Source organism: Salvelinus alpinus, chromosome 3 (genome assembly GCF_045679555.1).
Source record: "Salvelinus alpinus chromosome 3, SLU_Salpinus.1, whole genome shotgun sequence".
Lineage (NCBI taxonomy): Eukaryota > Metazoa > Chordata > Actinopteri > Salmoniformes > Salmonidae > Salvelinus > Salvelinus alpinus.
In genome coordinates this window covers 26,152,938-26,170,927 of record NC_092088.1, presented here as the reverse complement: position 1 = coordinate 26,170,927, position 17,990 = coordinate 26,152,938, and the positions used below count along the sequence as shown (strand labels likewise).

Genomic DNA, 17,990 nt, shown 5'->3' with positions numbered 1-17,990 from the left:
CTCGCTCTCTGTTCTGAACTCTCGCCCTCTCGCTCTCTGTTCTGAACTCTCGCCCTCTCTCGCTCTCTGGTCTGAACTCTCGGCCTTTCTCTCTTTTCTTTTCCTGTCCTTCTCCCTCTGGTCTGAGCTATCGCTCTCTGGTCTGAACTCTCGCTCTCTGGTCTGAACTCTCGCCCTCTCTCGCTCTCTGTTCTGAACTCTCGCCCTCTCTCGCTCTCTGGTCTGAACTCTCGCCCTCTCTCGCTCTCTGGTCTGAACTCTCGCCCTCTCTCGCTCTCTGGTCTGAACTCTCGCTCTCTCTCGCCCGCTCTCTGGTCTGAACTCTCGCTCTCTCTCGCCCGCTCTCTGGTCTGAACTCTCGCTCTCTCTCGCCCGCTCTCTGGTCTGAACTCTCGCTCTCTCTCGCCCGCTCTCTGGTCTGAACTCTCGCTCTCTCTCGCCCGCTCTCTGGTCTGAACTCTCGCCCGCTCTCTGGTCTGAACTCTCGCTCTCTCTCGCCCGCTCTCTGGTCTGAACTCTCGCCCGCTCTCTGGTCTGAACTCTCGCCCGCTCTCTGGTCTGAACTCTCGCCCGCTCTCTGGTCTGAACTCTCGCCCGCTCTCTGGTCTGAACTCTCGCCCGCTCTTGCTCTCCCCCCTCTCTCCCTCTCCCCTCTCCTCCTGTTCCTCCCCAGAGTCGTGTTCCAGGCACTGTCATTCCTCTGTGTGCAGCTCAGTGTGAGAGGATGTTCAACACCACACGCACTCCTGGAGAGGAGACCGGTAAACACACATGTAGAGTCATCTACATCAATACACACTTCTGAACACAGTACCTACATGTACAAAGGACAATACATGCCTCGCGTTCAAAGCACACATTAACACAGATCTATAGGTTTTACCGTACAAATGTGCCGTAAATATCAGTAGCCATTCAAATAAGACAGTGCTTTCCAAACTTTTTTACTCAAGCCCCCCTTTCATCATGGAGGAACGGTTATTTGGAGAGGGTAGCCATACTGTACCATAACTGACTGGACATTTGCAGTAATGTGTGTATGGTCTCACTGTCCATTTCATGAGGAGAGGGGTGTTTGTACTTCACACAGTCACAAAATGTCCGCCACAAAACTGCTCTGTCATCTTTCACTGTCTCTCATCCGTCCTGTTTCCTAGTCTGTTGTCTGTGCCATCACTCTGGAAAGGGCTTGCCTCTAACGGACTTCTCTTGTATCTATCCACTTCATATTTGTTTTCGTTCACCTCTTTCCTTTTCACTATTCCCACCTGTTCTGTTGTTCCTCCCCTTTTCCCTTTCACTCGGTCCCTTGTTTTTGTCTGTCGTCCCATTGTTTCCTCTCCTCTATCCTCCCCCATATTTCTTTGTTTTCTTTCCCCCGGTTCCTCTATCGCTCAGTGGTTGTTGATGTCTTCGGTCCCTTGCTGTTCCTATCAGTTTGAGAGGATGTTTGACTCTTGTCGAATCCCCGGGACGATCACAGGTATTAACACTTCCTCAATACATGTAGGATGCGTCTCATATGGCACCCCTTTCCCTGTACAGTGCACCACTTTTGACCAGGGTCCACGGGGAATAAGGTGCCATTTGGGACACACACGTAGTCTCCCTTTCCTTGTATCTCCCATGTGTTGAGACATCCCTCTGCAAAGTCCCCGCGGTGACCACCACGCCATTGCCCGATTACAAACAGGAGCCCTTGTTTTATAAATCAGTCCAGTATTTTATAATTCCCCACCTGCTTGGTTTATTTTGACAATGACAATATATAGCCTGTTTTTATAGTGTTCTTCACTAGGTGTTGAAGCACTTGACTAGGATTTACTACCCAATTTTTTGTAGTAAAACATTTGAAAAGTTATCACCAAATCACTTGGATATACAGTACCAGACAAAAGTTTGGACATACCTACTCATTCAATGGTTTTTCTTTATTTTTTACTATTTTCTACATTGTAGAACAATAGTAAAGACATCAAAACTATGAAATAACACATCTGGAATCATGTAGTAACCCAAAAAGTGTTAAACAAATCATAATATAGTTTAGATTTGAGAGAATGCCAAGAGTGTGCAAAGCTGTCATCAAGGCAAAGGGTGTCTACTTTGAAGAATTTAAAATCTAAATTATATTTTGATTTGTTTAACACTTTTTTGGTGACTACATGATTCCATATGCGTTATTTCAGAGTTTTGATGTCTTCACTATTATTCTACAATGTAGAAAATAGTAAAAAAAAATAAAAAAAATTGAACGAGTAGGTGTGTCAAGTTTAGACTGGTACTGTAATTTTAAAGCTGATTTTAGGGACTTTAATTCATGGTGGGAATGATTTGCTACTGGACGGCTTGGTACCACTTCATTTCCCTTCTCTAAATACACACTCTCAAACCAAATCTTTCACTTTATTGATTTGAGCTGAAACTGAGAACTTGCAGATGTAAGCGCCCTCCAATGACCAGCATTTGAGACCTGCACCATTGCTTTGTCATGACTATAAAATATTGACATGTCCCCTACTCTGGCAATTTTGTTTCCCATGTCTTCAATCTTATTTTCCAGCCAGCAAACACTGGGCAAGTGGCTCTTTTGACATTGGCATTACTGATATCAATATAGGTCCTGTATTATTGTTACATGATGGTAATGTTGAAAACTCTCTTGTCTGCAGCTGGTCCTGTAGTTTCTAGTCAGTCACTCTCCTTCCTCCTGTAGGCTGTCAGTCTCCCTCCCTTTCTGCACCATCTGCCCCTGTCCATCTGCTCCGAGGCATCTGTACCATATTTAACTCTCTCTCTTCCCTCCCACTTTCTGTCTCTCCCTTTTCTCTCTCTCTCTCTCCCTCTTCCCGTGTGTAGACACGGTGCAGCACTGGCAGGACAGTGACTATGTGGCGGTGTACCACCGGGGGCGCTACTTCCGTCTGAGGATGTACTCGTCTAGCCGGCCGCTGTCACCGCGCGAGATCGAGTCGCAGCTCCAGAGGATCCTGGATGACCCGTCGCCCCCCTCCCCTGGAGAGGAGAAGCTCGGGGCCCTGACGGCTGGAGACAGGTGAGTCATAGATGTTTTGGTAAAATATACAGTCATCTGATTGATAGCAGGGGCTCAAAACATCCCCAATGGAAATATCTGGGTTGTGTTCAGTAGGGCACACCGTAGCAAAACCGGAAAATGAAAAATCTGTGTTCTGGTAGTACCTCTCCGTTTCACTCCGTCTGGAAACGTTTTCCTCCTACTGAACATGACCCAGGTCTGTGTGCCTGGCTGTACCTGTCCTCCTAAGCAATACATTTTGTTTCTCAGAATTCCCTGGGCCAAGGCCAGGAAGGAATACTTCAGCTTGGGCGTGAACAAGCGGTCACTCGACTGCATCGAGAAAGCAGCGTTCTTTGTGACCTTGGACGATGACGAGCAAGGCATGATGGGAGAAGACCCAGCTGCTAGTCTGGACCGTTACGCCAAGTCCCTGCTCCACGGGAAGTGTTACGACAGGTAAGTCATCCATACTAATGGTTGTCACGGCATTACGACATAGTTACCTTTTAAAAAAAAAAGTAAAGCTTCTTTCCAACCATAGAGATGGATAGAGGGCACACTTGCCACAAAGCCTGTATCATTCATTCTTTTCCTTTAATACCTAAATGAAATAAGGTCTATCCTCCACAATTACTCCCATAGTTCTACCCTTGTCGGAGGTAGCGCCGGTTATCAAAGTTTTGCACACTGTCGTCTTTTCGCCAGGTGGTTTGACAAGTCTTTCTCCGTTGTGATCTATAAAAACGGGAAGATCGGTCTGAACGCTGAGCACTCATGGGCCGATGCACCGGTGGTAGCACACTTATGGGAGGTAAGACATAACATACAGTGCCTTTGGAAAGTATTCAGACCCCTTTGTCTTTTTCCACATTTTGTTACGTTATAGCCTTATTCTAAAATTGATTCAATAGTTTTTTCCCCCTCCGCAATGTACACAAAATACCCCATAATGACAAAGCAAAAACATGTTTTTAGAAAATGTTGCCAATTTATTACACATAAACTAAAATATGACATTGATATAAGTATTCAGACCCTTTACTCAGTACTTTGTTGAAGCTCCTTTGGCAGCAATTACAGCCTCGAGTCTTCTTGGGTGTGACTCTACAAGCTTGTCATACCTGTATTTGGGGAGTTTCTCCCATTCTTCTCTGCTGACACTCTCAAGCTCTGTCAGGTTGGATGGGGAGCGTTGCTGCACAGCTATTTTCAAGTCTCTCCAGAGATGTTCGATCGGTTTCAAGTCTGGGCTCTGGCTGGGCCACTCAAGGACATTCAGAGACTTGTCCCGAAGCCACTCCTGCGTTGTCTTGGTCGTGTGTTTAGGGTCATTCTCCTGTTGGAAGATGAACCTTCGACCCAGTCGGAGGTCCTGAGCGCTCTGGAACAGATTTCTATCAAGGATCTCTCTGTGCCTTTGCTCAGTTCATCTTTGCCTCAATCCTGATTAGTCTCCCTGCCGCTGAAAAACATCCTCACAACATGATGATGCCACCACCGTGCTTCACCGTACAGATGGTGCCAGGTTTCCTCCAAACGTGGCGCTTTGCATTCAGGCCAAAGAGTTCAATCTTGGTTTCATCAGACCAGAGAATCTTGTTTCTCATGGTCTGAGAGTCTTTAGGCGCCTTTTGGCAAACTCCAAGCGGGCTGTCATGTGCCTTTTACTGAGGAGTGGCTTCCGTCTTGCCGCTCTACCATTTAGACCTGATTGGTGGATTGCTGGTTGTCCTTTTGTAAGTTTCTCCCATCTCCACAGAGGAACTCTGGAGCTCTGTCAGTGTGACCATCGAATTCTTTCTCACCTCCCTGACCAAGGCCCTTTCCCGATTGCTCAGTTTGGCTGGGCGACCAGCTCTAGGAGGAATCTTAGTGGTTCCAAACTTCTTCCATTTAAGAATGATGTTCTTGGGACCTTCAATGTTGCAGAAATGTTTTGGTACCCTTCCCCAGATCTGTGCCTCGACACAATCCTGTCTCGGAGTGCTACAGACAATTCCTTCGACCCCATGGCTTGTTGTTGCTCTGACATGCACTGTCAACTGTGGGACCTTATATAGACAGGTGTGTGCCTTTCCAAATCATGTCCATTCAATTGAATTTACCACAGGTGGACTCCAATTTACTTGTAGAAACATCTCAAGGATGATCAATGGAAACAGGATGCACCTGAGGTCAATGTCGAGTCTCATAGCAAAGGGTCTGAATACTTATGTAAATAAGGTATGTTTTTTTTTATATACATTTGCACACAAAAAATAACCTGTTTTTGCTTTGTCATTATTGAATATTGTGTGTAGATTGCTCAGGAAAAACTTTATTTAATCCATTTCAGAATAAGGCTGTAATGTAACAACGTGGGAAAAGTTAAGGGGTCTGAATACTTTCCGATGGCACTGTATAACTATAAATATATGAACATACAGAAAAACTAGCAGACCTCTTAGGGAAAGTTTATTTTTATGTATAAATATATTCCAAATGTATGTACAATGTATATACCAGGGGTACTCAACTCTTACTCTACGAGGTCCAGAGCCTGCTGGTTTTCTGTTTTACCTGATTATTAATTGCACACACCTGGTGTCCCAGGTCTAAATCAGTCCCTGATTAGAGGGTAACAATTATAAAATGCAGTGGAACTGGCTTCGAGGTCCAGAGTTGATTTTAAGGGATATATATATATATATATATAAATAACCTGTACTGAGTAAATAAGTGAATTCATACATTTATCTCAGCTAATTGTCTGTCTGTTTTCAGTATGTGTTGGCCACAGACAGTTTCCAGCTGGGGTACAATGAAGAGGGCCATTGTAAGGGAGAGGTGGATGCCTCTCTGCCCCGACCTCAGAGACTGAGCTGGGACATCACCCCAGAGGTGAACCATCCGTCCTTCCTTTCATTTATTCATCCATCCATTTATATCTCTATTATTTGAATGATCCATTCTCTTCGTTGAATTATCCATTCACCTCATTTGAACATCTCTCCTTGGCTCTGGGAATATTTTCTGGACATTGTAATACCCATGTTCATAATCGTTCATTTCATAACGCGTCATGCGTGCATCAGACGAATGTGTAATTCCAATGAGAACGCAAATGATCTTCCCCGTCAGTGTATATACATGTGCATCTCAATGGCCATGCGCTTAACTCTTCTTTTGACACCCAGTGGTCTTATGATCCAGTGTTGCCTTTCCCCGTCCTCTCTCTGTCCCAGTGTCAGGAGCAGATCTCCCAGTCTCTGGCGGTGGCCCAGGCCCTGGCCGACGACGTGGACTTCCACGTCTTCTCTTTCCGGGACTTTGGCAAGGGCAAGATCAAGAAGTGCCGCGTCAGTCCTGACGCCTACATCCAGCTGGCCCTTCAGCTGGCCTACTACAGGGTGAGGGGACAGCTTGAAGCGGACATGAACATTTATACACCTACACACACACTTGTTTACTTTTTTTGTTGGGGGGGGGGGTTGACCCATACGCTATGTAGCTTAGTACGGCTTCAATGTAGCTACAATCGGTCGATCAAATTTAACGTTGGCAGATGTAAACCAAAGTAAATGAGAACAAAACAAACCCCCCCCCCAAAAAAATGTCAGGATCATTGCTCAAACATGATCAATTCTGTTGCCTCCTTACAATCTCTCAACCCATCCTTCTCCCCCACTCCCCTCTCAGGACAGGGGCGTGTTCTGTCTGACCTACGAGGCCTCCATGACCCGTCTGTTTAGGGAGGGCCGGACCGAGACTGTGCGCTCCTGCTCCAATGAAAGCTGTGCCTTCATCAAAGCCCTGGAGGGAGGAGAGGTAGGGAGCATGCGATCTTACTCGGAATACTTTCTCATAAAACGTACTCATTACTCTCCCTCATCTCTCTCGCTCTCTTTACCCTTTTCTCTTTCTGTGCCGCTTGCTCACCCCAACTCCCTCTCGCTCTCCCCCTAACGCGCTCGCTCTCCCCCCTCTAATGTCCACCAGGGGGTCGAGGTGTGCAGGAGGCTTCTCCGCCAAGCCTCAGAGAAGCACCAGAACCTGTACAAACATGCCATGACCGGCGCCGGCATCGACAGGCACCTCTTCTGTCTCTACGTGGTCTCCAAATACCTTGGCGTGGACTCTCCCTTCCTGAAAGAGGTGTGTTTTTTTGGGGCGCGTTGCTTTTCTGTAGTGAAATGTTGATTCCGTACGACTGACTCATGGCTCTGTCCTTTTTTTAAGTAGTTCAGTCTTACACAAATAAATAATAATTATATCCATGATATATATATAAAATCTGCGCTGATATATTAATTTGGTAGTAGTCAGAAACACCTTTTGTGCAACCGCCTTCGTTACAACAACGTTGTATTATGGACAGTATTATAAACCGGGTAGTGTGGTTCCTGATAGGCTTAAACAGCATTTCAGCAGTGTGTATAACGGACAATATACCACAGGTATGACCCAAAAATACTTATTAACTGTTATATTTATGTTGGAAACCAACCAGTTTATAATAGCAATAAGGCACCTCAGGGTTTGCGTTGTGCCTAAGAACAGCCCTTAGCCGTGGTATATTGGCCATATACCACGCTTCCTCAAGCCTTATTACTTAATTATAACCTCAGCCATGTTTGATCATCTCTGTGGTGACTTGTCTAGCTTAGTGGTAGTAACAACACTGTCCCTGCCTGTGTTCCAGGTGCTGTCCGAGCCATGGCATCTCTCCACCAGTCAGACTCCTGTCCAACAGTTGGAGCTGTTTGACATGGTCAACCACCCAGAGTACATCTCCTGTGGCGGAGGCTTTGGCCCGGTCAGTACCTCTCAGTCTCTATCTTCGTCTCCAAACACCTTTAATTTCATAACTTGGTGGAATAACAGAATGCTTACAACATAAGTACATCATTTGTCAACGAGCTTATCATCTCAACATGGAGAAAGATTGTGTTCCGTACAGAAGCTTCCATATGCAAGACATCATGTTATGGCATATGCCAACCTACTCCATGGTAATAGACCGGTATACTGTAGCTGTGTTGTGCTGCAAAGCTGTGCTTCAAGAGAGCGACGTATGTACTTGTCTTTCCTAGGTGGCAGACGATGGTTACGGGGTGTCCTACACCATCATGGGAGAGAACATGATGAACTTTCACATCTCCTGCAAGCACTCCTGCCCACAGACTGTGAGTACCACTGATCGGTCCACAGGGAGGTTCTTCGCACCACATGTCCACACCTAAACAATGCCCTCGTTTATTCATTTCCTAAGCTAATTGAGAATATTTGTTTTGAGGTTGATTAACGGGATACATATTTTGGCCAAGCAAACAATTCTTGGGACTAGTCTTTCTCTTGCTCATTTATTCTGTCTCTCTTAGAGTTCCCACAAGTATGGAGGTCAGATCAGGCAAGCCCTGCTGGACATGCTTCAGCTGCTCTGCCCAGACCAAAGAGAACCCTCTAGAACAGACCAGAGCCAGACCAAGAAGGACCTGTAGATCTGGAGAGGAGAATCAGAACCAAGGGTGGAGAGGGTGAAAGGGAGGGGGGGGAGGAGGAGAAGAAGAAGAGAAGGTGGTTGTGATAATTTGATGGTGAGTGTCGGAAGAACGTTGGAATGATGTCAATGAGCGTTATAGGGTGACACGACTGCCGTTTTTAGTGTGTGGTTTAAGGTGGATGGGTTAGGTGATTGACGGATCAGTATCTATGAAAAAAACAAATTGGATGAAAACCTAACTTTTTTTTTTGAACATGAATTTATAAAATAGTGAAGGAGGGATATGGATATATAGTTAAATCCTTAAACCTTTTGTATTTGCGACTATGATTTCTGGTCTAACTTTACAATAAGTGTCCCTAATAGTGTAGTACATACAAAAACAGTGTAATAAATGACTGTAGGTACACATGGTTAGTGACGTATCTCAATTTAAAGTATTTACAAGTATCTCAAAAATAATTTGCATGAGAGATTTAGCCACAATTTATTTGAGTTTGTGTAATTACAAATATTACGATTTTTAAACAACTGCAAACAGGCCTGACTTTTGGAAGTACTCTGGAACAATACAGTACATAGGCCTCCACTGTAATAACATTGTACCTGCCTATGTAACTACCATAGGTAGTCATTAGAGACACTTATTGTAAAGTGGGACTTAAACTTCTAAAGCATTAATAATGTTTTACTTGAATGCAGTGCCCGAACCTTGACCGTTACTTTGGAACACAAATTAGAACCACATTGACCAAATTATAAGGCCCAATGTTTTGCGCAATCATGTGTCATAGCAAGATTTGAACCTGTATTTTAAGCCTTATCCAGAAATGAGAATTGCACCAAAAATGAAAGCTATTGTCTGAGGATGGTGCTGGATCATCTGACATAAAAGGAAAAAGTGACAGTTTGATGTTAAAGCTTTAAATAAAAGGCTAAAAAATCCAAGCATGCCACGTTTTTGCAAAACACAGGGCCCTACAAATAACATCTCATTATGACGCGACTATGGTCCATTGTAAAAAATTATAATACAAAACAAAAATCTGCATTCTAAGATTGAGGTAACTATTCGTGATGTGTATCTCACTAAGATGTGCAATGTATCATTTTAATTGCAGTATTCTGTTTCCTAGTACACAGTGCAAAGTTCACTTTGGATTTGTTTTTTCTGCTCCAATTGGTTCAAAAGGCACAACAATGCAAATAAAATGGAATTTGTTTTCTACAATTTTACTCATCCATGTTGATGGTAGAGGTTTTCTCCTCAGGTTACAAAATGTCAATATGTAAAAAAGGGTGAAATGCAAAGTCCTGCAGCGCTACGGGACTGGCGCTATTAACGCACAGCACAGTTTAGTTGGCATCATCATGGCAAGTATTGTTTTTCATGGGACTTTGCTTCTCGCTACGGTCTTTGGGCTGTGAAGCAACTGCTCGTCGAAAATTCAACCATTTGAACGAAACAAACAAAACAAACTCTGTGGACCCGGAAACACCAGGGTTTCCTAGCTAAATCTTCTTCATATTTAACTCTGGTTTGCAGAGTAACACATGATTGTACTATGGTGTATGTTGCTAGATCGTTACTGCACTGTCCAGGAGGCTTTTAACTTTTACACGGTGGTGAAATGACCTAGGTTTATTCTGCTCTCTTCACCCAATGACTCTAACCCTTTATAAAGCCATTTATAAAGCAATAAGTCCACTTCGACCCCTGTTATCTTTCTTTTAACAGTAGGAATTCTTATCCTCTTAAGAAATCAAACTAGTTTGAGTATCCATTTGAATGATACGGTCCATGCAATGTTGGATTTGTTTGACAGCCCCTAATGTTGTTTTTATATATTCAAATATTTGACAGTTTACTTTCCATGACTAGGGAGGGTGTATTACAGTAGCGGTGCTCTTTTCTGAGTTCACCAAGTCATTTCACTACCAAATGTAAACCTCTACTGGGTAATGACGCTTTTTCTTTGTACATTTTTAAGTTATGTTTCAGCAAGCCGATAATATTTTTTTTGAAGATTTGCATTTGTGCGTCTTTATCTCTTTCTGTCCATCGGCCTGATTTAAATAGAATGATTCAACGGCCAGTACATTTTACCAGTGCCACAATTTGTGTACAAAATTGTATTTTTTTGTTGTTGCATTCATAATGTATGTGTATGTACATATACATGTATGTACTCGGTTTCCTTGTCTTTGCTAGTTCTTTTCTCACTCCAGATCAACCACTGAACAGCTGAGCGTGTCACGATATTCTTAAGCATTTAAATGTAATGGAAAAACAAAAACGTATGAATTTTCTATTTTATTAAAAAGAGATTCAGTCACACTTTTTTGTGTCAGTTTCTGTCACAGTTATGCGTGTGTTCCTTCCTCTTCCTATTGGGTTATGATTAGTATATCGTTGGTGATCATCACTGCTGTATATACCTATATATTAATGGCTATTCATGAAGGGCTGAATCCTAATTTGAGATCTGGCGCTTATCTCATATTAACATTTAATGGATTTGTATGAAAAATCGAACCACATTTCTTGTAAATGGCATGTTATAGAAGCTTCCAGACACTTTTTGTGATTTCAGTTGCTTTTGAGAAACCTACCCCACCACCAATAGACTTCCTAGACAATGGGAAACGAGAAAGCACGCACAAGGAAAATTACAATCTCTTTACTCTCCACAGGAGTCTTAGTGGGGGGGAAAGAGCTGTAACACTATCTTTACCTATTGGCAACACAAACGGGTAAACCGTCATGCTATCAGTGGGCTATTATCCGACATACTTGTGACTTATTAGTTTGCTTGCTGGAAGCAAAAACACTACTGTTATTTGCCAAAGTAGGTAGTTGGGTTTATATTTAAATCTTTGGTTTGACACCGCTGCACTACAGGGATAAAACTAATAACCCTCCTATAGTTCCAAAATTGGTTCTAAGTAGCACCAAAAAGGTTCCTACTTAGAACCCTCTTGTGATGGGTCTACATAAAACCTGAATCAGAGCCCCAGACTTACGTGTGGTGCAGTTGACTCTAGCGTCCTTGTCGTGGCCACAGTTGGGCTTTCCCCCAGCTTGAGTGAGGGCAGTTTGTGAGATATACCTCACTTGCCTTGCAAAACCACGTTGTCTAGAAGGATCAGGGTCGAAGTAGGCCTGAGTCTTGGTCGAGAGGGTGGATCAACAGCCCAGCTGCCTACACCACCTGGTGGTGAAGGTCCCAGATGTAATTTTGACGGTGTTGGAAGTGGCACTCCATCGGATTATGGCATTGTCCACTTTAGGTATAATGCCGGGAGCCGCTTGTGGATTTGACAGCTCTACTGCAGTTCAACCTCCCACACCGTCAAATTATCAGATATGTGGATCTGATTGAATCAGGCCCTAAGGTATTGTGAGAAGGGTATAGGGTGCAATAATGCTTAAACCTGAATTCTCACTTTGCATGAGAAATATACAGACACTGTAAGCAATGAGAAAAAGCTATGAGGTATGCCTCAAATAGAAATGTAAGTTCAAAGAATGACCACGTTTTACTTGATAAATTTGTGCAAGTTTGTCCCTGTCTTTCTCATCGTTACTTCTATCTCACCAAGTGGAGCCACCACTTACAGTTGAAGTCAGTTTACATAAACCTTAGCCAAATAGATTTAAACCCAGTTTTTCACAATTCCTGACATTTAATCCAAGTAAAGATTCCCTGTCTTAGGTCAGTTAGGATCACCACTTTATTTTAAGAATGTGAAATGTCAGAATAATAGTAGAGAATGATTTATTTCAGCTTTTATTTCTTTCATCACATTCCCAGTGGGTCAGAAGTTTACATAGCCCAATGCTACCAAATACTAATTGAGTGTAAGGGGCAGTGTTCGGAGGTTCGGATAAATGACGTGCCCAAAGTAAACAGCCTGTTACTCAGGCCCAGAGGATAGGATATGCATATAATTGGTAGCATTGGATAGATAACACACTGAAGTTTCTAAAACTGTTTTTTTTTTTTTTTTTTTTATCTGAGTATAACAGAACTGATATGGCAGGAGAAAACCCAAACCCCAAATTTTTTTTTTTGGAGGTCACAGTCCATTTCAGCGCTTGTCTATGAGATATACAAATAAATAGCTCCCGGATTGCAGTTCCTATGGCTTCCACTAGATGTCAACAGTCTTTAGAAAGGGTTTCAGGCTTGTTTTTTGAAAAATGAATTAGTAGTTGTAGTTTTTCAAAGTGGCTCTCATTTTGACTAGTCTTGTGGTGCGCGTGGATGAGGGCGCGTACCTCGTTATTTATCTCCGGTATTGAACATACTACATTCCGTCTTAAATTGTATAGTTTATTTACATATTAGGGTACCTGAGGATTGATTAGAAATGTTGTTTGACTTGTTTGGACAAAGTTTATTGGTAACTTTTCAGATTCCGTTGCATGTTGAACGGGTGAATTGACTTGACGAAACTGACTTTTTTGGGATATAAAGAAGGACTTTATCGAACAAAACAACCATTAGTTGTGTAGCTGGGACCCATGGGATTGCAAACAGAGAAAGATCTTCAAAGGTAAGTGATTTATTTTATTGCTATTTCTGATTTTTGTGACGCCTCTGCTGGTTCGGAAAATGTCTTTTAATGTTTTGTATGTGGGGCGCTGCCCTCAGATAATCGCATGGTATGCTTTCGCCATAAAGCCTTTTTGAAATCATCAGACAACGCGGTTGGATTAACAAGAAGTTAAGCTTTTAAATGATGTAGGACACTTGTATGTTCATGAATGTTTAATATTACAATTTTGTCATTTGAATTTGGCGCGCTCCAGCTTCACCGGATGTTGTCGATTTTGATCCCGGTAACGGGATCCGTGCACTAAGAGGTTTTAAATTGTTTAACTTGGGTCAAACATTTCGGGTAGCCTCCCACAAGCTTCCCACAACTAAGTTGGGTGAATTTTGGCCCATTCCTGGTGTAACTGATAACTGAGTCAGGTTTGTAGGCCTCCTTGCTTACACACACTTTTTCAGTTCTGCCCACAAATTTTTTATAGGATTGAGGTCAGGGCTTTGTGATGGCCACTCCAATACTTTGACTTTGTTGTCCTTAAGCCATTTTGCCACAACTTTGGAAGTATGCTTGGGGTCATTGTCCATTTGGAAGACCCATTTGCAACCAAGCTTTAACTTCCTGACTGATGTCTTGAGATGTTGCTTCAATATATCCACAGAATTTTGCTAACTCATGATGCCATCTATTTTGTGAAGTGCACCAGTCCCTCCTGCAGCAAAGCACCCCCACAACATGATGCTGCCACCCCCGTGCTTCATGGTTGGGATGGTGTTCTTCAGCTTGCAAGCCTCCCCCTTTTCCTCCAAACATAACGATGGTCATTATGTTCAAACAGTTATATTTTTGTTTCATCAGAACAGAGGACATTTCTCCAAAAAGTACGATCTTTGCCCCATGTACAGTTGCAAACCGGTCTGGCTTTTTTATGCCGGTTTTGGAGCAGTGGCTTCTTCCTTGCTGAGCGGCCTTTCAGGTTATGTCGATATAGGACTTGTTTTACTGTGGATATAGATGTTTTTTGTACCTGTTTCCTCCATCTTCACAAGGTCCTTTGCTGTTGTTCTGGTATTGATTTACACGTTTCGTACCAAAGTACGTTCATCTCTTGGAGACAGAACACGTCTCTTCCTGAGAGGTATGACGGCTGCGGGGTCCCATGGTGTTTATACTTGTGTACTATTGTTTGTACAGATGAACGTGGACCTTCAGGCGTTTGGAAATTGCTCCCAAGGATGAACCAGACTTGTGGAGGTCTACAATAATGTTTTCTGAGGTCTTGGCTGATTTTCTTTTGATTTTCCCACGATGTCAAGCAAAGAGGCACTGAGTTTGAAGGTAGGCCTTGAAATACATCCACAGGTACACCTCCAATTATGTCAATTAGCCTATCAGAAGCTTCTAAAGCCATGACATCATTTTACAAGCTGTTTAAAGGCACAGTCAACTTAGTGTATGTAAACTTTTGACCCACTGGAATTGTGATACAGTGAATTATAAGTGAAAAAATCTGTCTGTTAGCAATTGTAGGAAAGATTACTTGTCACGCACAAAGTAGATGTCCTAACCGACTTGCCAAAACTATAGTTTGTTAACAAGAAATTTGTGGAGTGGTTGAAAAACAAGTTTTAATGACTCCAACCTAAGTGTATGTAAACTTCCGACTTCAACTGTATACCCATATTTCAAGTAATTATTTTTAAAAATGTAACCTTTATTTAACTAGGCAAGTCAGTTAAGAACAAATTCTTATTTACAATGACAGCCTAGGAACAGTGGGTTAACTGCCTTGTTCAGGGGCAGAATGACAGATTTTTACCTTGTCAGCTCGGGGATTCGATTCACCAACCTTTCAGTTACTGGCCCAAAGCTCTAACCTCTAGGCTACCTGCCTCAAAGTAAGGCTCCATGCTAATTAAAGTTATTCATTATAGGGTAAATTATAGATAAAAATAGTCCTGTGTCCTTTAAACATTGTATTTAAATTATTGAACTGTACATCACACATTTACAATAACTTGTTTTTTCTGTATTAAAGCAAAAAAAATCTTATGGTTATATAAAGAAATGCAATAGGAAGCATTATCGTTCAATATCAAGCATTATAGCAGTTACTATAGGTAATAGAAAAACATTTGAATCAATGAATATAGTGCATAAAACCTTAATATTAGGAAGGATTTCTTAATGGTTTGTAAACTGTGTATATTTGCCTATGTGTATTTAAAGTTCTGACCTCTTCCTCTATTTCGGACTCTTTCCCTTCTCCTTCTTGTGGAAAATTTCTTCATCAGGCTGCACTTTCCAACTCAGTTTAACGTCGTCAGACATCCCCTGAGCTCTCAGTTGGGCTTTTATCTGAAAAGCAGAGTCAATTACTGTATATATTTTATAATATTGTAGGGTTCCATAATATACCCTTAGTTCTACTCTTAATTGATCTCCATGACTGTGTTTTAAAACTGAAATATGTTTGTAAAGAATTGCATTGGACTTTGGGTCTGTTCCTGCTGGGACCGGAGTCTGCCGGTTGAGAAAGCCCAATATACAGTTGAGTAGAGGGTGAGACTCACCTGCTGCAAAATGGCCTCACTCACGGCAGGATCACTGAAGTTCGTAGGTGAATCAGGGGTCAGCTCCACTCTCACCATCTGTATCGTCTTAGTGGGGTGCTCTATCAATAGACAGCACAGATGGTAGAACATCACGCTATTTATCTGGGGAAAAGGCTGAATATATCAGTGGTAACCAAAGAAAGAGTGGTCCACAAACACTATATATACAAACGTATGTGGACACCCCTTCAAATTAGTGGATCCACATACTTTTGTGTATATAGTGTATATTCTACCAATCAAAATATACAGCTATTTTAAAGCAATCTCTGCTGTCAAAGCAATCACTTGCCACAAATGCCTAGTTTGCTAAGTTCACCTATTGTACATTGCACTCAATTACTCCTTTAAAAAAAAAAAATCATTAGTACAGCATACACGATCCCTATTCTATCTCAAATACGCCGGCAATTTGAAAAACCGAAAGAAAAGATTACTGATTTATTGACGTATTATACAACGTGTGGGTCTAATCCTGAATGCTGATTGGTTAAAACCGCATTCCAGCCGGTGTCTATTGCACGAGTTTACCGCTGTCTAAATCTATGACGTCAAAATGCCAATTTACCTCACATTTATTTTAGACAGATTTTTTATTTTTTTTCAACAGCGGAGATTTGTATAAACTTTGCTGGCAGGCAGCGTTTCTCAGCCAGTCGAGATCATGAATCAGCTTGCATCATGTTTATGGTTAAATAAAAAAAGAAATTATGGAAAAAAGGTCAAACGTAACGCAGCTAATTTTTTGTCTTTACAGCTTCAGTTTGAAGCGATTGTTTTACTGTAGCTGTGTTGTTGGTAGCTCCTCTGAACAGCAGTGTCCTGGAGTGAGCACATGTTCTATACCAGGCGAAATCGCGCCTCATTAGCTCATTGTTATGGATGTATCCAAATAAATGTTACTAGAAAACAGCTTAAACAAATGTAGCTACATTGCTGATATTCTGGCTGCACTTTTTGAAATGACTAAATTAGCCGTAGTTGGCTAGCTACTGTAGCAAGCAAGGGATAAGAACGTTTCCAGCCAATATAGCAATGGAACATTTAGAACGAACGACTGGGTCGCGTCCGTAGATACAGAATAAAAAGACTGAACGACTGGGTCGCGTCTCTAGCAACGCTAGATTTGTGTCGGGACTATATCTTGTGGAAGGATGAAATAGTATTAATAAAATAACGTTTTTAATGAAAATGTCAATCATTATTTGAATAAGTTGGTAACCCGTTGTATAAAAGTGCTAATGCCCTCGAAGCCGGTGTTTGGCGGATGTATTTGCACGGTTTGGTAGCGCTGCTTAAACAATGACGTCATATCTGAATTCCGAAATATTTATACACGTTCCCATTGATAAGTAAAAGCGCACAACTCCTTAGAATCAAATCCCTTACCTCTGCAGATGACTCCAGCGTCCTCATTATGGTTACAGTTGTGCATTCCCCAGCCTGAGTGGGAGCAGTTTGTGAGATCTATCTCGCTTCCCTTGCAGTCTACATCATCTAGGAGGATAGGGTCCGAGCCGAGTCCGAAGTAGGCCAGAGGATTGGCTGAGATGGCGGGACCACAGCCCAGCTGCCTACACACCACCAGTGCATCTTGAAGGTCCCAAGAGTCATCACACACCGTGCCCCACTGGTTGATGTGGAACACCTCCACACGGCCCTGGCAGCGGTTGTTGCCATTCACCGCGCGGATGGTGGGCATCTCTGGAGAAGACCGAGAGATTGACAGATGGGTACATGTCAAAATAGAGAAGAAGAAAGTCTTCATGGTGTGCTTGATAGCAAAAATATGTTGTTGCACAATCTATAAATAGAAAATAAAGTAGTACATCATTATGAATAATAAGTAAGTATCCCAATGTCTTAAAAAAGCTGTTGGCCTACCAATTAGCTTCTGGAGTGTTAATTTCACGCTCGCTGAAAGTAGTGATGTGCAGTTTGAGAACGATTTGTCCTTTTTGAACAACTCTTTTCACTGACTCGAGTCATGGTTAGTTTTTACGGGTAACTCATTCATTTTAGTAGTTAAATTTGACCTGCTGGCCCCAATTAATTCTTCAGCAGGATTGATATATTCTTCAGCAGGCTTATATATTATTCAGCAGGATTGATATGCGCTCCTCTGACTCAGCGGCTCTGGAGACCATGCTCTGACCACCAACTGTCTATCATACAGTATGTGCGCGCAGGAAAATAGATCATGCAGACAGTTTAGAGAAGGAAAAAGACATGTTTAGAACTGATAATTGATTGCATGGTGTAAAAATGTGTGCAATGAATTGATAATTGAAGGTTA

General features: G+C 42.3%; 2 protein-coding genes across 3 annotated transcripts in view; one reads left to right on the top strand and one right to left on the bottom strand.

Moving 5' to 3' along the window:
- The window catches only part of LOC139570436 (carnitine O-palmitoyltransferase 1, liver isoform-like), a 47,068-nt gene extending 36,208 nt beyond the window's left edge, over positions 1–10,860 (top strand). Inside the window, exons 9-19 of one of the 2 annotated variants that reach the window (XM_071392315.1) lie at positions 1,399–1,483; positions 2,860–3,055; positions 3,308–3,496; positions 3,746–3,851; positions 5,804–5,920; positions 6,265–6,429; positions 6,719–6,847; positions 7,019–7,174; positions 7,722–7,835; positions 8,113–8,205; positions 8,401–10,860. In XM_071392315.1, coding sequence (XP_071248416.1) covers positions 1,399–1,483; positions 2,860–3,055; positions 3,308–3,496; positions 3,746–3,851; positions 5,804–5,920; positions 6,265–6,429; positions 6,719–6,847; positions 7,019–7,174; positions 7,722–7,835; positions 8,113–8,205; positions 8,401–8,520 — 1,470 coding nt within the window. In that variant the 3' untranslated portion in view covers positions 8,521–10,860. Of the gene's footprint in view, positions 1–673; positions 762–1,398; positions 1,484–2,859; positions 3,056–3,307; positions 3,497–3,745; positions 3,852–5,803; positions 5,921–6,264; positions 6,430–6,718; positions 6,848–7,018; positions 7,175–7,721; positions 7,836–8,112; positions 8,206–8,400 lie in introns of both variants that reach the window. The other variant, XM_071392314.1, reaches the window with a different exon arrangement.
- Positions 10,861–14,772: 3,912 nt separating this feature from the next.
- LOC139570434 (scavenger receptor cysteine-rich domain-containing group B protein-like) lies at positions 14,773–17,548 on the bottom strand. Its single transcript, XM_071392311.1, has 3 exons — positions 17,084–17,548; positions 15,653–15,753; positions 14,773–15,437 (listed from the first exon to the last, which is right to left on the bottom strand). The coding sequence occupies exons 1-3, from the start codon at positions 17,460–17,462 to the stop codon at positions 15,324–15,326; spliced, it is 594 nt and encodes a 197-aa protein (XP_071248412.1). The 5' UTR covers positions 17,463–17,548; the 3' UTR covers positions 14,773–15,323.
- Between the last annotated feature and the right edge of the window lie 442 nt (positions 17,549–17,990).